Raw genomic sequence first — 13,497 nt, forward strand, 5'->3', positions numbered from 1 at the left:
ACACAGTCCTAATAATAATAATAATACATCACAGTCCTAAAAATAATAATAGTAATAATACATCACCCAGACCTAAAAATAATAAAAATACATCACACAGTCCTAATAATAATACATCACACAGTCCTAATAATAATAATAATAATAATAATAATAATAATACATCACAGTCTTAATAATAATAATAATAAATACATCACACAGTCCTAAATGCTTGGCAAGTATTCAGCTTGTGATTTTGTGATACGAAATCCAGCATATAGATTTCGTTTGCTGGATCATACTCTGTCTTTGCGTCACAATAATAATAATCATCATCATCATCATATAACAACAACAACAACACTCTCCCCAAGGGGATCCAGGCTGGTTTCCAGCAGAAATAGCAAACATTCAATGCGGAAAAACAAAAAAAATCTCAATATAAAATTAATAAACAACCCAAAATAACCAAGAATTAAACACAAATAGACATAACATGGAGCCCCAGGTGGTGCAGTGTGTTAAAGCTCGGAGCTGCTGAACTTGCGGACCAAAAGGTCACAGGTTCATAGAACCATAGAATAGTAGAGTTGGAAGAGACCTCATGGGCCATCCAGTCCAACCCCCTGCCAAGAAGCAGGAAATCGCATTCAAAGCACCCCCGACAGATGGCCATCCAGCCTCTGTCCAAAGGAGGAGTCTCCACCACAGTCTGGGGGAGAGAGTTCCACTGCCGAACAGTCCTCACAGTGAGGAAGTTCTTCCTGATGTTCAAATCTGAGGAGCGGAGTGAGCTCCCGCTGTTAGCCTCAGCTTCTGTCAACCTAGCAGTTAAAAAACATGCAAATGTAAGTAGATCAATAAGTACTGCTCTGGCGGGAAGGTAACGGCGCTCCATGCAGTCATACCCGTGGCCACGTGACCTTGGAGTTGTCTACGGACAACGCTGGCTGGGCTATAAATCTCTGCAAACTACAGATCAAGAGTCTGTAGTGTTTTTGATTTGAGACAATAAAATGCATAAGGGACACGTCCGGATCCAACGCTCACCTCCGTTCCAGCATCTGCTGCAGCATGTCCTCCGTCTCCGAAGGCTCCTCCGCCGCCACACGGTCCTCGCAAACGTTGCGCAGCTCACTGGACGGATAGGACTTCATGGACTGGCTCCGCTTGCGCTGCTCGCTGGCCCTGGTCAGGATGCTGGACTTCTGGGAAGGAAGGAAGGAAGGAAGGAAGGCCCATCATCCTTTGAGCAAAACTTGCAAACAACATTGAGGGGGGAATGTCGTTTACATTGGTCAACGCAATGAAAAAAATTGCTTATAGGAAGCTTATATGTATATAATTTTTTGTCTCAAACTAAAAATCCCACTCCCTTGTTCACCTTACTAGTATCAGGATGTATTCATACACGAGCAATCGTACCAATTCCACACCACTTCTGTTATGTCCTGGCTCCATCCCATGCTTACCTTTTACTTACTGTATATACTTGAATATAACCCAACCCAAATATAAGCCGAGGCATCTAATTTTACCACAAAAAAACTTGGAAATCATTTACTGTAGTATAAGCCGAGGGTGGGAAATTTCAGAAATAAAAATAGATACCAATAAAATTACATTAATTGAGGCATCAGTAGGTTAAATGTTTTTGAATATTTACATCAAGCTCAAATTTAAGATAAGACTGTCCAACTCTGATCAAATCATTCTCCTCATCTTCTTCAATGTAAATGTGCTTAATTTAATAGGCTTTTCCTTAATCCCTCCTTATTATCCAAGATATTCGCTTATCCAAGCTTCTGCCGGCCCATTTAGCCTGGATAAGTGAGACTCTACTGTAATACATGTAATAAAAATAATAATAAATACAGGAAAATAATACATCTAATAATAATAATAAATACAGGAAAATAATACATGTAATAATGAATAGAATAGAATAATAAATGTAATAATAATAATAATAATAATAATAATAATAATAAGATCAGAGTGAAATAATACATGTATTAATAATAATAATAAAAATAGAGTAAAATAAATGTAATAGCAGCAACAATAATAGAGTACAATAATAAATGTAGCAATAATAGAGTAAAATAATAAATATAATATCAATAATAATAGAGAAAAATAATGAATGTACCATATATTCTCAAGTATAAGCTGACCCAAATATAAGCCAACTAGGATCCTCACCCGAGTATTAGCCAAGGGGGGCTTTTTTAGTCCTAAAAAAGGGCTGAAAAACTAGGCTTATATTCGAGTATATACAGTATATTGTAATCTATATATATAAAATGTAATGTGCATTTTCTTATGGAGTAAACAACAAAACCACTGAACCAAATCACACCAAATTTAGCCACAAAAGACATAGTCATCTAAAATATGTCTTTCAACTAAAAAAAACCCTAGAAAAATAAAGTCCAAATTATAGAGAAAGAGGAGGGGCCATTCTCCCCCTGGCTGCCAGTCAGAATGGTAGGCCCCGCCCCCTTTAGAGCCTGCTCATTTCGTGTCCTAGCAACCCCCCCCCCCCCCCAGTTGTGTTCCTCAATCCTTTATTTTCCATACTACCACACTTTGCTATAGCAATGCGTGGCTGGGCATTGCTAGTACTTATATGATGTAGATCTTGATTAAGAGAAAAATGTTGGGTAAGAATAATAACAATATGGAATGTGTAGTTTGGCAAGATATTTAAAATTCCCTCCTGGGCAATGACAATACAGCCATTCAAGGGAATAATTGGGAAAAGGAGGAGAAGAAGAAGAGGGGGAAGAAGATGAAGAAGGAAGAGAAGGAGGAAGAAGAAGACGAGAGTGAGGAGGGGGAAGAAGAAGAAAGAGGAGATGAAGGAGGAGCAGAAGAGAGAGAAGGAAAAGAAAAAGAGGAGGAAGAGAGGAAGGAGAAGGGGGGAAAAGAGAAGAAGAGGGAGAAGAAGAGGAGGGGAAAAGGAAGGAGAAGGAGGAGGAGAAGCGGAGAAGAAGATGGAGGAAAAACAGGAAAGAGAAGGAAGAGAAGGAGGAGAAAGAAGAAGAAGAGGGAGAGGGAGAAGAAGGAGGGAGGAGGAAGAAGAAAGAGGAGATGAAGGAGGAGCAGAAGATAGAGAAGAAAAGAAGAGGAGGAGGAAGAGAGGGAAAAGGAGGGAAAAGAGAAGAAGAGGGAGAGGAAGAGGAGGTCAAGAGGAAGGAGAAGAAGGAGGAGGAGGAGAGGGGGAAGAAGATGAAGGAGGAGGAGGAGGAAGAGGAAAGAGAAGGAGGAGAAAGAAGAGGGAGAGGGAGAGGGAGAAGAAGGAGGGAGGAAGAAGAAGAAAGAGGAGGAGATGAAGGAGGAGCAGAAGAGAGGAAAAGAAGAGGAGGAGGAAGAGAGGAGGAAGGAGGGAAAAGAGAAGAAAAGGGAGAAGAGGAGGGGAAGAGGAAGGAGGAGGAAAAAAGGGGCGAGAAGAACAAGAAGAAGAAGGAAGAGAAATAGGGGGAAGAAAGAGGAGGAGAAGAGGGGAAAGAAGATGAAGGAGGAGGAGGAAGAAGAAAGAAGAGGTGAAGGAGCAGAAGAGAGAGAACGAAAAGAAGAGGAGGAAGAGAAGATGAAAAAGAGAAGAGGGAGAAGAAGAGGAGGGGAATAGGAAGGAGGAGAAGGAGGTAAAAGGAGGAGGACAAAGAAGAAAGAGGAGGGGGAGAAAGAACACGAAGAAGGAGAAGGAAAAAGAGGAGGAGGGAAAGGAAGAGAAGAGAGAACAGAAGGAGGAGGAGAAGAGGGAGAAGAAAGAGAAGAGAAAAGAGAAGGGAGGAGGAGGGAAGACAAAGAAGAAAGAAAAGGAGGGGAAAGAAGGAGGAGGAGGATCAGAAGGAGAAGGAGGAGGAAAGAACAGGCAGACAAAGAGGATAGAGAAGAAGGAGAAGAAGAGGAAAATAAGAAGAGGAAGGAGAAGAAAAAGAGGAAGAACGCTTGCTGACCTTGAACTTGATGTTGTTGCTGATGAGCTGGTCCCACTTCATGAACTCCTTCTCGTAGGCCCGGTTCTCGGTGACCACGGGGAAGGCGTGATGCACCGTCGTGCGCAGGATGCTCACCAGGGACTGGATGCGCGTGTGCGGGTAGACGTACATCAGGTTGGGCTCCATGATGTCGCTGGCCCGCAACCTGCGAGGAAGAGGTCGTCTATATACTGCACACATAATAACAAGTCAACGTTGTATGTATGATTTCCAAGGTCCACCAACAATGGACCTTATCTTATTTTGTACCACCAATTGATCTGCCTCTTCAGGATTACTGTGGAAATTGGGGGAACTCCCATCTCTGCTCTCACTGCACCTGACAGGGATGATCTCTCCACACCTAAGCCCATTTTGGAATCTTTCTACCAATGTCAGGTCTTGATCCCCTCATATTTCAGCTCCATACAAAGCAATGGGGAACACCTTAGCCTTAAGAGCCTTCAGAAAGTGATACAAAGATCCGGGGTAATTGTGGTTACATAATTTATGAATTGCCTTCGCGGCATTATCAGGTTTTGCAATACTTAATTTTAGGTGTTGGGACCATGCCCCAAATGCCGCATAATGTAGACCTAAGTATTTAAATGTCCTCACTTGTTCCACTTTGTGCCCATCAAGGAGCCAGTTGTAAACCTTAGTTTTCTTGCCAAAGACCATTATTTTGGATTTTTCTTTATTTATGGTGAGGGCATTTTCAGTACAGTATTGGCTAAGTTTTTGCAGAGACCTCCTTAACCCAACTGGGGTGGTGGATAACAATACTATGTCATCTGCGTATATCAAAATATTTAACTCCCTATCCATACTCTTTGGTCCATGACATTCTTTCATATTCAAATATTCCACGATATCATTTATATAAAAATTAAAACTGAACGGTGCCAACAGACATCCCTGTCTCACACCCCTAGTTGAAGCTATTCCATTGGAGACCGCCCCAATGTTACCTAATCTCACTTTAACTGAAGAGTCAGCATATAGAGCAGTCAGAAGCACCAGGAGTCTTTTGTCTATGTCACCAACAATGGACCTGGGCCAAACATGGCACACAGACACCTCATGAGCCACTTTACGTCCTGGTGAAGTCTGGGGGTGTAAAGGTAACGGAGCCAAGGAATGGCTACCAAATCACATCCGAATAAGTAAAAGCATAAGCCGCCACATCGTACTTGTCCATCTCAGCTTTGGTTTCCCATTCCAGCAACGGGACTCCCCGCAGGTTGATGTAAATGTCGTAGATGCCCTTGTTGAAGAAGTCGCCGGTCCATTTGGCCACCTGGGAACAAAGCATTCGGCATAGGAGCAAGATCCAGAGACCCCAAGGCATACCAATCGTGAGGTTTTCTTGGCAGATCCTTATCACGGTCTGAAATGTCCATGATTGTGCTGTTTCCTAACGACACGAATAATAACCCACCATCAGCGTGATCATGATGGGCAGCCCGTATGTGATCTCATTGGTGGACTCGATCAGGATGACGGTCAAGCTGATGGTCATGCGGACCACACCGCCCAAGAAGGCCGCCGCTCCGATCAGCGCAAATGTCCCCGAATAGATGTGGTCTAGACCGATGTAGCTGGCAGCGGAGAACAATGCGAACATTAGGACCTGGTGGGATGAAGCTCCGCCCCTAGATGGTGCAGTCCCGCCCCCAGAGGATGTAGCCCCGCCCACCTTTTCAGGAGGTTGGCCACCAGGCGCCCAAAGGCCGCACCGCAAAGCAAGGAAGGGACAAAGAGGCCGCTGGGCACCGAAATCCCGTAAGTCCAGCAGGAAAGCAAGAAGTACAAGAGGAAAAACAAGGAGAGCGTGACAGGGCTGAAGGTGCCTGCAATGGGAAAAGAGGAGAAGGTGAAATCCCCGCCTCTCAATAATAGGCCACGCCCCCTTATGCAAGCTCTGCCCCCAAAAGCCAACAAGTAGCAATGACATAATAATCAGATTTTTGCTTCGAAAATGGCGAAGTTTCTGATTAAGAGAAGAAAATCTCTGGAGAAATGATGCTTGTGATGAACCTATGGAGGATGAGTTTTTTAAAAAAAGCAATATACAAGAGGGAGGATTTTTCAAATGGACAGAATTGCAGGGGTTTCTATTTCTAACTGAGGCTCTAACTATATTTCCTCAAAGAGGCTTCCTTTGTAAAACACAGTTCCCAACTCACCCAACTTCAAAAAACCAACTCCTAACTAACTGACTTTAAAAAACCAACTGCTCTCTCGCTAGATTCCAAAGCCGAACTGGTAACTGAAAAAAGAATTCATGGCCCCAACTGTCACTTTGGCTCCACCCATCTCCCATTGCTAGGCAACTTCTCATTTGCATCCAGCCAATCAGACTGCACATATGGTAATGGATGCTTGACTGCTCCGCCCCCTGGCTTTTCTGAGCCTCTGCCAGTGAGGCCTACAAAATGGCTGCACACCAACCTTGTGAGGTAGGCAAGACCTGTTACGAACCCCATGAAAGCAGGTCAGTCGATTGTCTTAAAGGCTCCTCAGATGTCGACCTTACCCTCCTGGTGAAAGAGCTGCAGGATGGCCGACTCCTGGGGGTTGAAGAAGAGGGTGGCCATGTCGTTGTAGGTGTCGTTGGGGCAGAAGAAGGTCTTGATGCTGGAATTCACTTCTTCAGACGATGAGCCCTAAGCAACGCCAAGCCACACAGTCAACTACACGATGCAACACGATTTTTGTTCCTGGGTTATCAATGTCATGTCCTAATTGGAGCGGGACGCTACCTGCAGGCTGAACGAGGCGTTGTCTCCGTGATTGGCGGACGAAAGGGGGCGGCACTCCCCCAAAACCATCGAGGCGACAAAGATCACAAGGGTGGTGCTCAGGCACACGAGGAGGCTCTCCAAGACCCTGCAAGGAAGGATTATCACAAGTCTCACATATCTGGGGTGAGTTTTAGACAGTCTTTGGGGTCCCCCCTCCCAGAACCGGGCCTCTATGGGCTCACCGGACCAGCTTGGGCTTGGGGTGGACGTTGCGCATGCGGTACTTGGCCAGGCGCTTGTTGAGGCAGTTGAAGGCGGCCCCCAGGAGGCCCCCCAGGACCCCCATCAGGATGAAGAAGCCCAGGTCCACCACCGTCCACAGGTGGCACTTCTTGTCCGACTCCGAGCACTGCAAGGGGAGACAGGCAGCGAGTCCAGAGGGGCCTCCAAAGGCCATCCAGTCCAATCCCCTTCTATCTGCCAGGCAGGAAGTTAGGATTATTATTATATTATTATCCATTATTATTCAACTAGGGTTGGATGGGACCCCCAAATGCCATCCAGTCCAACCCCATTCTGTCTGGCAGAAAGACAGAATTACTATTATATTATCAATTATTATCATTTATATTATTATTGTCTTTCAACTAGAATTGGAAGGGTCCCCCAAAGGACATCCCATCAAAGCCCCTTCTATCCGCCAGGCAGGAGGATAGAAATACTACTATATTATCTATTATTATCATTTATTATTATCATTTATATTATTATTATTATTATTATTATTATTATTATTATTATTATTCAGCTAGAATTGGAAGGGTCCCCCAAAGAAAATCCCATCAAAGCCCCTTCTATCCACCAAGCAGGAAGATAGAAATCCTTATCATTTATTATTATCATTTATTATTATTCAACTAGAATTGGAAGAGTCCCCCAAAGGACATCCCATCTAACCCCCTTCTATCCGCCAGGCAGGAGGATAGAATTACTATCATATTATCCATTATTATCATTTATTATTATTATTCAACTAGAATTGGAAGGGTCCCCCAAAGAACATCCCATCAAACCCCCTTCTATCCACCAAGCAGGAAGACGGAATTACTATTATATTATCCATTATTATCATTTATTATTATTATTATTATTATTATTCAACTAGAGTTGGAAGGGTCCACCAAAGGCCATCCAGTCCAACCCCCTTCTATCTGCCAGGCAGGAAATTAGGATTATTATAATATGACTAGCTGTGCCCGGCCACGCGTTGCTGTGGCTTAGTCTGGTGGTGTTGGTCAGTCTACATTAGGTTGTATTGATGCTGTGACCTCCACCCTTCTTTATACTTACATTAGTAGTAGTATTTGAAGTCTGTTACCTTCTTCAATTTTTGTGTTGATTGATAATTGCTTGAGATCCCTGTTGTCTTTGGTTTGTTGTTAATTGTAATGTCTGATTCTGCTGAGTGCGGTTTATATTTTTATTGTGGTACAATAGTCTTTTTTTTGTTTTGCCTGTGTAGGTGTTTATTATTATTGTTGTTGTTGTGATTATGAAGGTTGGATAAGTTAGATGCTACTGTATTGTTTTTTGGAGGCCCAGTTTAGCACTGACTGGCCTCTCAGCCTCAGTGCCTGGCTGTTTCTTGCCTGTGATGGTGTTGATTCTTATTGTTGTTGTTGTTGTCATTGTTATTATTGTAATTGTTTTTTTGGAGGCCAAGTGTGAATGTAGGGATTGGGGAGGTGGATGAGTTGTGTTGTCAAATGTTGTATTTGTTATAGTCACAATGCGTTGTTGTGAGTTTTGTGGGTCTGGATTGTGGTTTTGTGGTGTGGTTGTGTTGTTACAACTGAGAGGCAAGGCTTTTGTGTTGTGTTGCGAAGTTTTGTATTTCTGGGTCGTTTAGTTGTGTGCCAAGTTTTGTATTTCTGGGGCGTTTAGTTGTGTTGTTATAGTCACGATGCATTGTTGTGAGTTTTGTGGGTCCGGATTGTGGTTTTGTGGTGTGGTTGTGTTGTTACAATCGGGAGGGAATGCTTTTGCGTTGTGTTGCCAAGTTTCGTATTTCTGGGGCGTTTAGTTGTGTTGTTATAGTCATGATGCGTTGTTGTGAGTTTTGTGGGTCCGGTGTGGTTTTGTGGTGTGGTTGTGTTGTTACAACCGGGAGGCAAGGCTTTTGCATTGTTTTGCCAAGTTTTGTATTTCTGGGGCGTTTAGTTGTGTTGTTATAGTCATGATGCGTTGTTGTGAGTTTTGTGGGTCCGGATTGTGGTTTTGTGTTGTGGTTGTGTTCTGACAACTGGGAGGCAAGGCTTTTGCGTTGTGTTGTCAAATTTTGTATTTCTGGGGCGTTTAGTTGTGTGCCAAGTTCCGTATTTTTGGGACGTTTAGTTGTGTTGTTATAGTCACGATGCATTGTTGTGAGTTTTATGGGTCCGGATTGTGGTTTTGTGGTGTCGTTGTGTTGTTACAACCTGGAGGGAAGGCTTTTGCGTTGTGTTGCCAAGTTTCGTATTTCTGGGGCGTTTAGTTGTGTTGTTATAGTCACGATGCGTTGTTGTGAGTTTTGTGGGTCCTGTGTGGTTTTGTGGTGTGGTTGTGTTGTTACAACTGGGAGGCAAGGCTTTTGCATTGTGTTGCCAAGTTTTGTATTTCTGGGGCGTTTAGTTGTGTTATCGCATGATGCGTTGTTGTGAGTGTTGTGGGTCTGGATTGTGGTTTTGTGGTGTGGTTGTGTTGTTGTAACCTGGAGGCAAGCCTTTTGCATTGTGTTGCCAAATTTCGTATTTCTGGGATGTTTAGTTTTGTTGTTATAGTCACTGCGCCCGCAACTTTATCCTTTTATATATATAGATTATCCATTGTTATTATTATTCAACTAGAGTTGGAAAGGGTCCCCCAAAGACCATCCAGTCCAACCCCCTTCTATCTGCCAGATAGGAAGGTAGAATTACTATTATGGTATATTATTATCCATTATTACTATTATTATTACTATTATTCAACTAGGGTTGGATGGGACCCCCAAAGGCCATCCAGTCCAACCCCATCCATCCAGGCAGGAAGATAGAATTACTATTGTAATATTATCCATTATCTGCCTTTTGAGTGAATCACAGAAGGGGGTGGGAGCCCTTAAGGTCATCCAAACCAGCCTCTAGCGAAGACAGGAACCTTGCCGAAGGTCTTATTCCCTTTGCGCTGCACACCTTGAACTCTCCGAAGTTGAGCAGCCCCGGCAACTCGAAGGAGCCCCAACTTCCGAAGCGGATCCCGGAGCGGAAGAAGTTCAGCGTGAAGGTGGCCGCCATGGAGCAGAAGAGCTGCGAAGAAGGGAAAGAAAGAGAAAGTCAAAAGAAAGAGGAGGAGGAGGAGGAGGAGAAGAGGAAGAGAGAGAGAAATCCTGTGTCCTGCTTGGGAGCCTTACCACTTTCCAGGTGAGGCCTTGGTTCCAGAAGGAAGAGCCTTCTTCCAGGCTGAAGAGTGTCCCTCCAATGGGGGCCCCAAAGGCCGCCGCCACCCCAGCCGCCGCTCCGGCCGAGACAAAGTCCCTTTTGTCCCTTCAAAGCAAAGCCAGATTACTACTCTATTACCCATTATCATCAATTATGATTATTATATTATTATTATTCAACTAGAATTGGAAGGGTCCCCCAGAGGTCATCCAGTCTAACCGCCTCCTATCCGCCAGGCAGGAAGATAGAAATACTCCATTATTATCTATTATTATTATTATTATTATTATTATTATTATTATTATTATTATTTAGCTGGAGTTGGAAGGGTTCCCCAAAGGTCATCCAGTCCAAACCCCTTCTATCCACCAAGCAGGAAGATAGAAATACTATTATATTATCCATTATTATCATTTATTATTATTATTGATAAATGGCAGATAGAAGGGAATTGGAATGGATGACCCCCAAATGCCATCTATTCCAACTCCCTTCTATCTGCCAGGCAGGAAAATAGAAATATTATTATATTATCCATTATTATGATTTATTATTATCATTTATTTATTTACAGTATTTATATTCAGCCCTTCTCACCCCGAAGGGGACTCAGGGCGGATCACATTACACATATTAGGCAAACATTCAATGCCTTAACATAGAACAAAGACAAGACAAACACAGGCTCCGAGCTGGCCTCAAACTCATGACACTTGGTCAGAGTGATTTGTTGCAGCTGGCAGCTGGTTTGCTCACCAGCCTGCGCCACAGCCCAATAATAATTTTTTATTATTATTATTATTACTATTACTGAGTAGGAAGGGACCCCCCAAAGGCCATCCAGTCCAACCTCTTCTATCTACTAGGCAGGAAAATAGAAATACTATTATATCATCCACTATTATCATTTATTATCTATTATCTATTATTATGATGACTATTATTATTGAGTTGGAAGGGACCCCTAAAGGCCATCCATTCCAACTCCCTTCTATCTGGTAGGCAGTAAGATAGAATTATTATTATATTATCAATTCTTATCATTTATTATTATTATTATTATTATTATTATTATTATTATTATTATTATTCAATTAGAGTTGGAAGGGCCTTCCAAAGGCCCTTCAGACTGCTGCGGAAATAGGGGTATTATTATTATTATTATTATTCATAGTGGTTTGCATACCTGTCGCTGCGGAAATAGGGGAAGTTGAACCGGATCTTTCTTAAAGAAATACTTTGGAACTGGAGAAGACAAAGAAAGAGAGAGAGAGAGAGAAGAGGATAAACAGCTAGATACAACCTTCCCAGAAATTGCAGGAAGATGTAGTACGTTACACACAACACATTTTTATTGACCAGATTTGCATATTTATGGACAAAGAAAACATTGCCCAGATGATGCTGGACTACAACTCCCAGCAGCCCCAGACACAACAGACAACAATGAATTTTGGGAATTCACTGTGGGTCTAAACTGCATTTGTTTCACAGTGTAAACAGCCCCAAAGTGTAACCGAAAGACAAAGAACGAGTGGAAGTTCCTTTTTCTCTTACTCACCTGAGGAAGGCCGGCCCCAACAATGGCCCCGCTGTGGATCATGGGTCCTTCTTTCCCCACAAAGAGACCTGGAAAGACAGGTGCATTTATAGTGTCAATATTAATCCAGTTTTACACCAATGGGAATCCTGAAAGTTGTCATTTGACCACATCTTCTATTATTATTATTATTATTATTATTATTATTATTATTATTATTATTATTTATTGTTATTATCATTGCAGACCTGATCAATAATGATTTTTTAATTATTATTTTTATTACTATTACAGACCTGATCAATTATTATTATTATTATTATTATTGTTGTTACAACCCTAGTCAATAATGAATTTCATTATTAGTAGTAATAATAGTAATAGTAGTAACAGCAATAAAAACAATAAAATGTATTACTGATCAAGTCTGTTGTAGTAATAATAATAATACTATTACAGACTTATTACAGATTTGGTCAATTATAATAATTATTATTACAAACTTGGTCAATAATGAATAGTATTTATTACTACTACTACTACTACTATTACTATATTATTATCATTATTATTACAGAACTGCTTAGTAATACATGTTATTTATTATTATTGACACAAAGATATAGTATGACACAGCAAATGGGATATATAGGCTGGATTTATTATTAATTATTATTACTACTACTACTACTATTATTATTATTTACTATTACTGTTATTATGAGTATATTATTATTAAAGACCTGGTCAATAATACATTTTATTGATGATTTATTACCCGCCTCTCCTGATGGCTTGAGAAGGGGTACAGCTATTATTATTACATTATTATTGTTATTATTACTGATCTTGTCAGTAATACATGTCATTTTTATTATGATTATTGTTATTATTATTACTACTACTATTACTACTGCTACTATTATTGATATTATTATTATTATTATTATTATTATTACAGACCTCGTCAGTAATACATGTTTATGATGATTACAGTTATTATTACTATATTTTTAATATTATTAAAGACCTGGTCAATAATACATTTTATTTGTTTGTATCATTACCTCATTTTGTATGGTCACTGTTTTTTACTGTATGTTGTGTATGTATGTTTACTGCTTATTTTATTTGATTGTTGTATCATTGTTTTTTAGTTACAGATATTGGTTTTAACTTGTTATATTTTGTTTTTGTTTTGGGCTTGGCCCCATGTTATCTGCCCTGAGTCCCTTCGGGGAGATGGTGGCGGGACAGAAAAATAAATTATTATTATCATCATTATTATTATTTATAATTTATAACCCGCCTCTCTTGATGTCTTGAGAAGGGGTACAACGAATGTAAAAACATATGGTCTTCGAATATATACACAAAAACACATATAAATAATGTGCGCCTTCTCTGCCGAAGAGTGCCAGTGCCTGGGCAGGGCCAAACCACGGCGCTTGGCATAACTATCCAAGTTCAAAGGGGTGCCAAACCGCACCCCTCTTGCAGTACAGACGCCCTCACCTCCGGCCACGCTGAAGAGCACCCCCAAGGCCTTGCAGAGCAGGGTCCGCAGGCGCACGATCCCCGGGACCTTCACGCCGTTCAAGTAGCACTTGATTTCGGGGATCCCGGAGCCGGCCGCCTCTGGCTGCAGACACAGAAAAGAGGGTCATCTTGGGGAGTAAAGCAAGCTCTATCTCTTTCTATATATCTCTATATATAAAAAAGGAAGAGCCGTTCTCCCACTGGCTGCCAGTCAGAAGGGTAGGCCCCGCCCCCTCTTCAGGGAT

The 13,497-nt window shown here is 41.7% G+C and overlaps 1 protein-coding gene across 1 annotated transcript in view; it reads right to left on the reverse strand.

The window, feature by feature from the left end:
* Positions 1–13,497, reverse strand: part of clcn6 (chloride voltage-gated channel 6) — a 38,265-nt gene that overhangs the window by 10,490 nt on the left and 14,278 nt on the right. The window contains exons 7-19 of the mRNA XM_062966714.1: positions 13,229–13,355; positions 11,735–11,802; positions 11,360–11,418; positions 10,146–10,278; positions 9,928–10,041; positions 6,958–7,124; positions 6,734–6,860; positions 6,508–6,637; positions 5,668–5,821; positions 5,410–5,569; positions 5,162–5,268; positions 3,948–4,134; positions 1,033–1,190 (exon numbers count right to left, since the gene is read on the reverse strand). Of these exons, the coding sequence (XP_062822784.1) occupies positions 1,033–1,190; positions 3,948–4,134; positions 5,162–5,268; positions 5,410–5,569; positions 5,668–5,821; positions 6,508–6,637; positions 6,734–6,860; positions 6,958–7,124; positions 9,928–10,041; positions 10,146–10,278; positions 11,360–11,418; positions 11,735–11,802; positions 13,229–13,355 (1,691 nt within the window). The remainder of the gene's footprint in view (positions 1–1,032; positions 1,191–3,947; positions 4,135–5,161; positions 5,269–5,409; positions 5,570–5,667; positions 5,822–6,507; positions 6,638–6,733; positions 6,861–6,957; positions 7,125–9,927; positions 10,042–10,145; positions 10,279–11,359; positions 11,419–11,734; positions 11,803–13,228; positions 13,356–13,497) is intronic.

The sequence above is a fragment of the Anolis carolinensis genome, unplaced genomic scaffold (assembly GCF_035594765.1).
Source record: "Anolis carolinensis isolate JA03-04 unplaced genomic scaffold, rAnoCar3.1.pri scaffold_28, whole genome shotgun sequence".
In the NCBI taxonomy this organism is placed as follows: domain Eukaryota; kingdom Metazoa; phylum Chordata; class Lepidosauria; order Squamata; family Dactyloidae; genus Anolis; species Anolis carolinensis.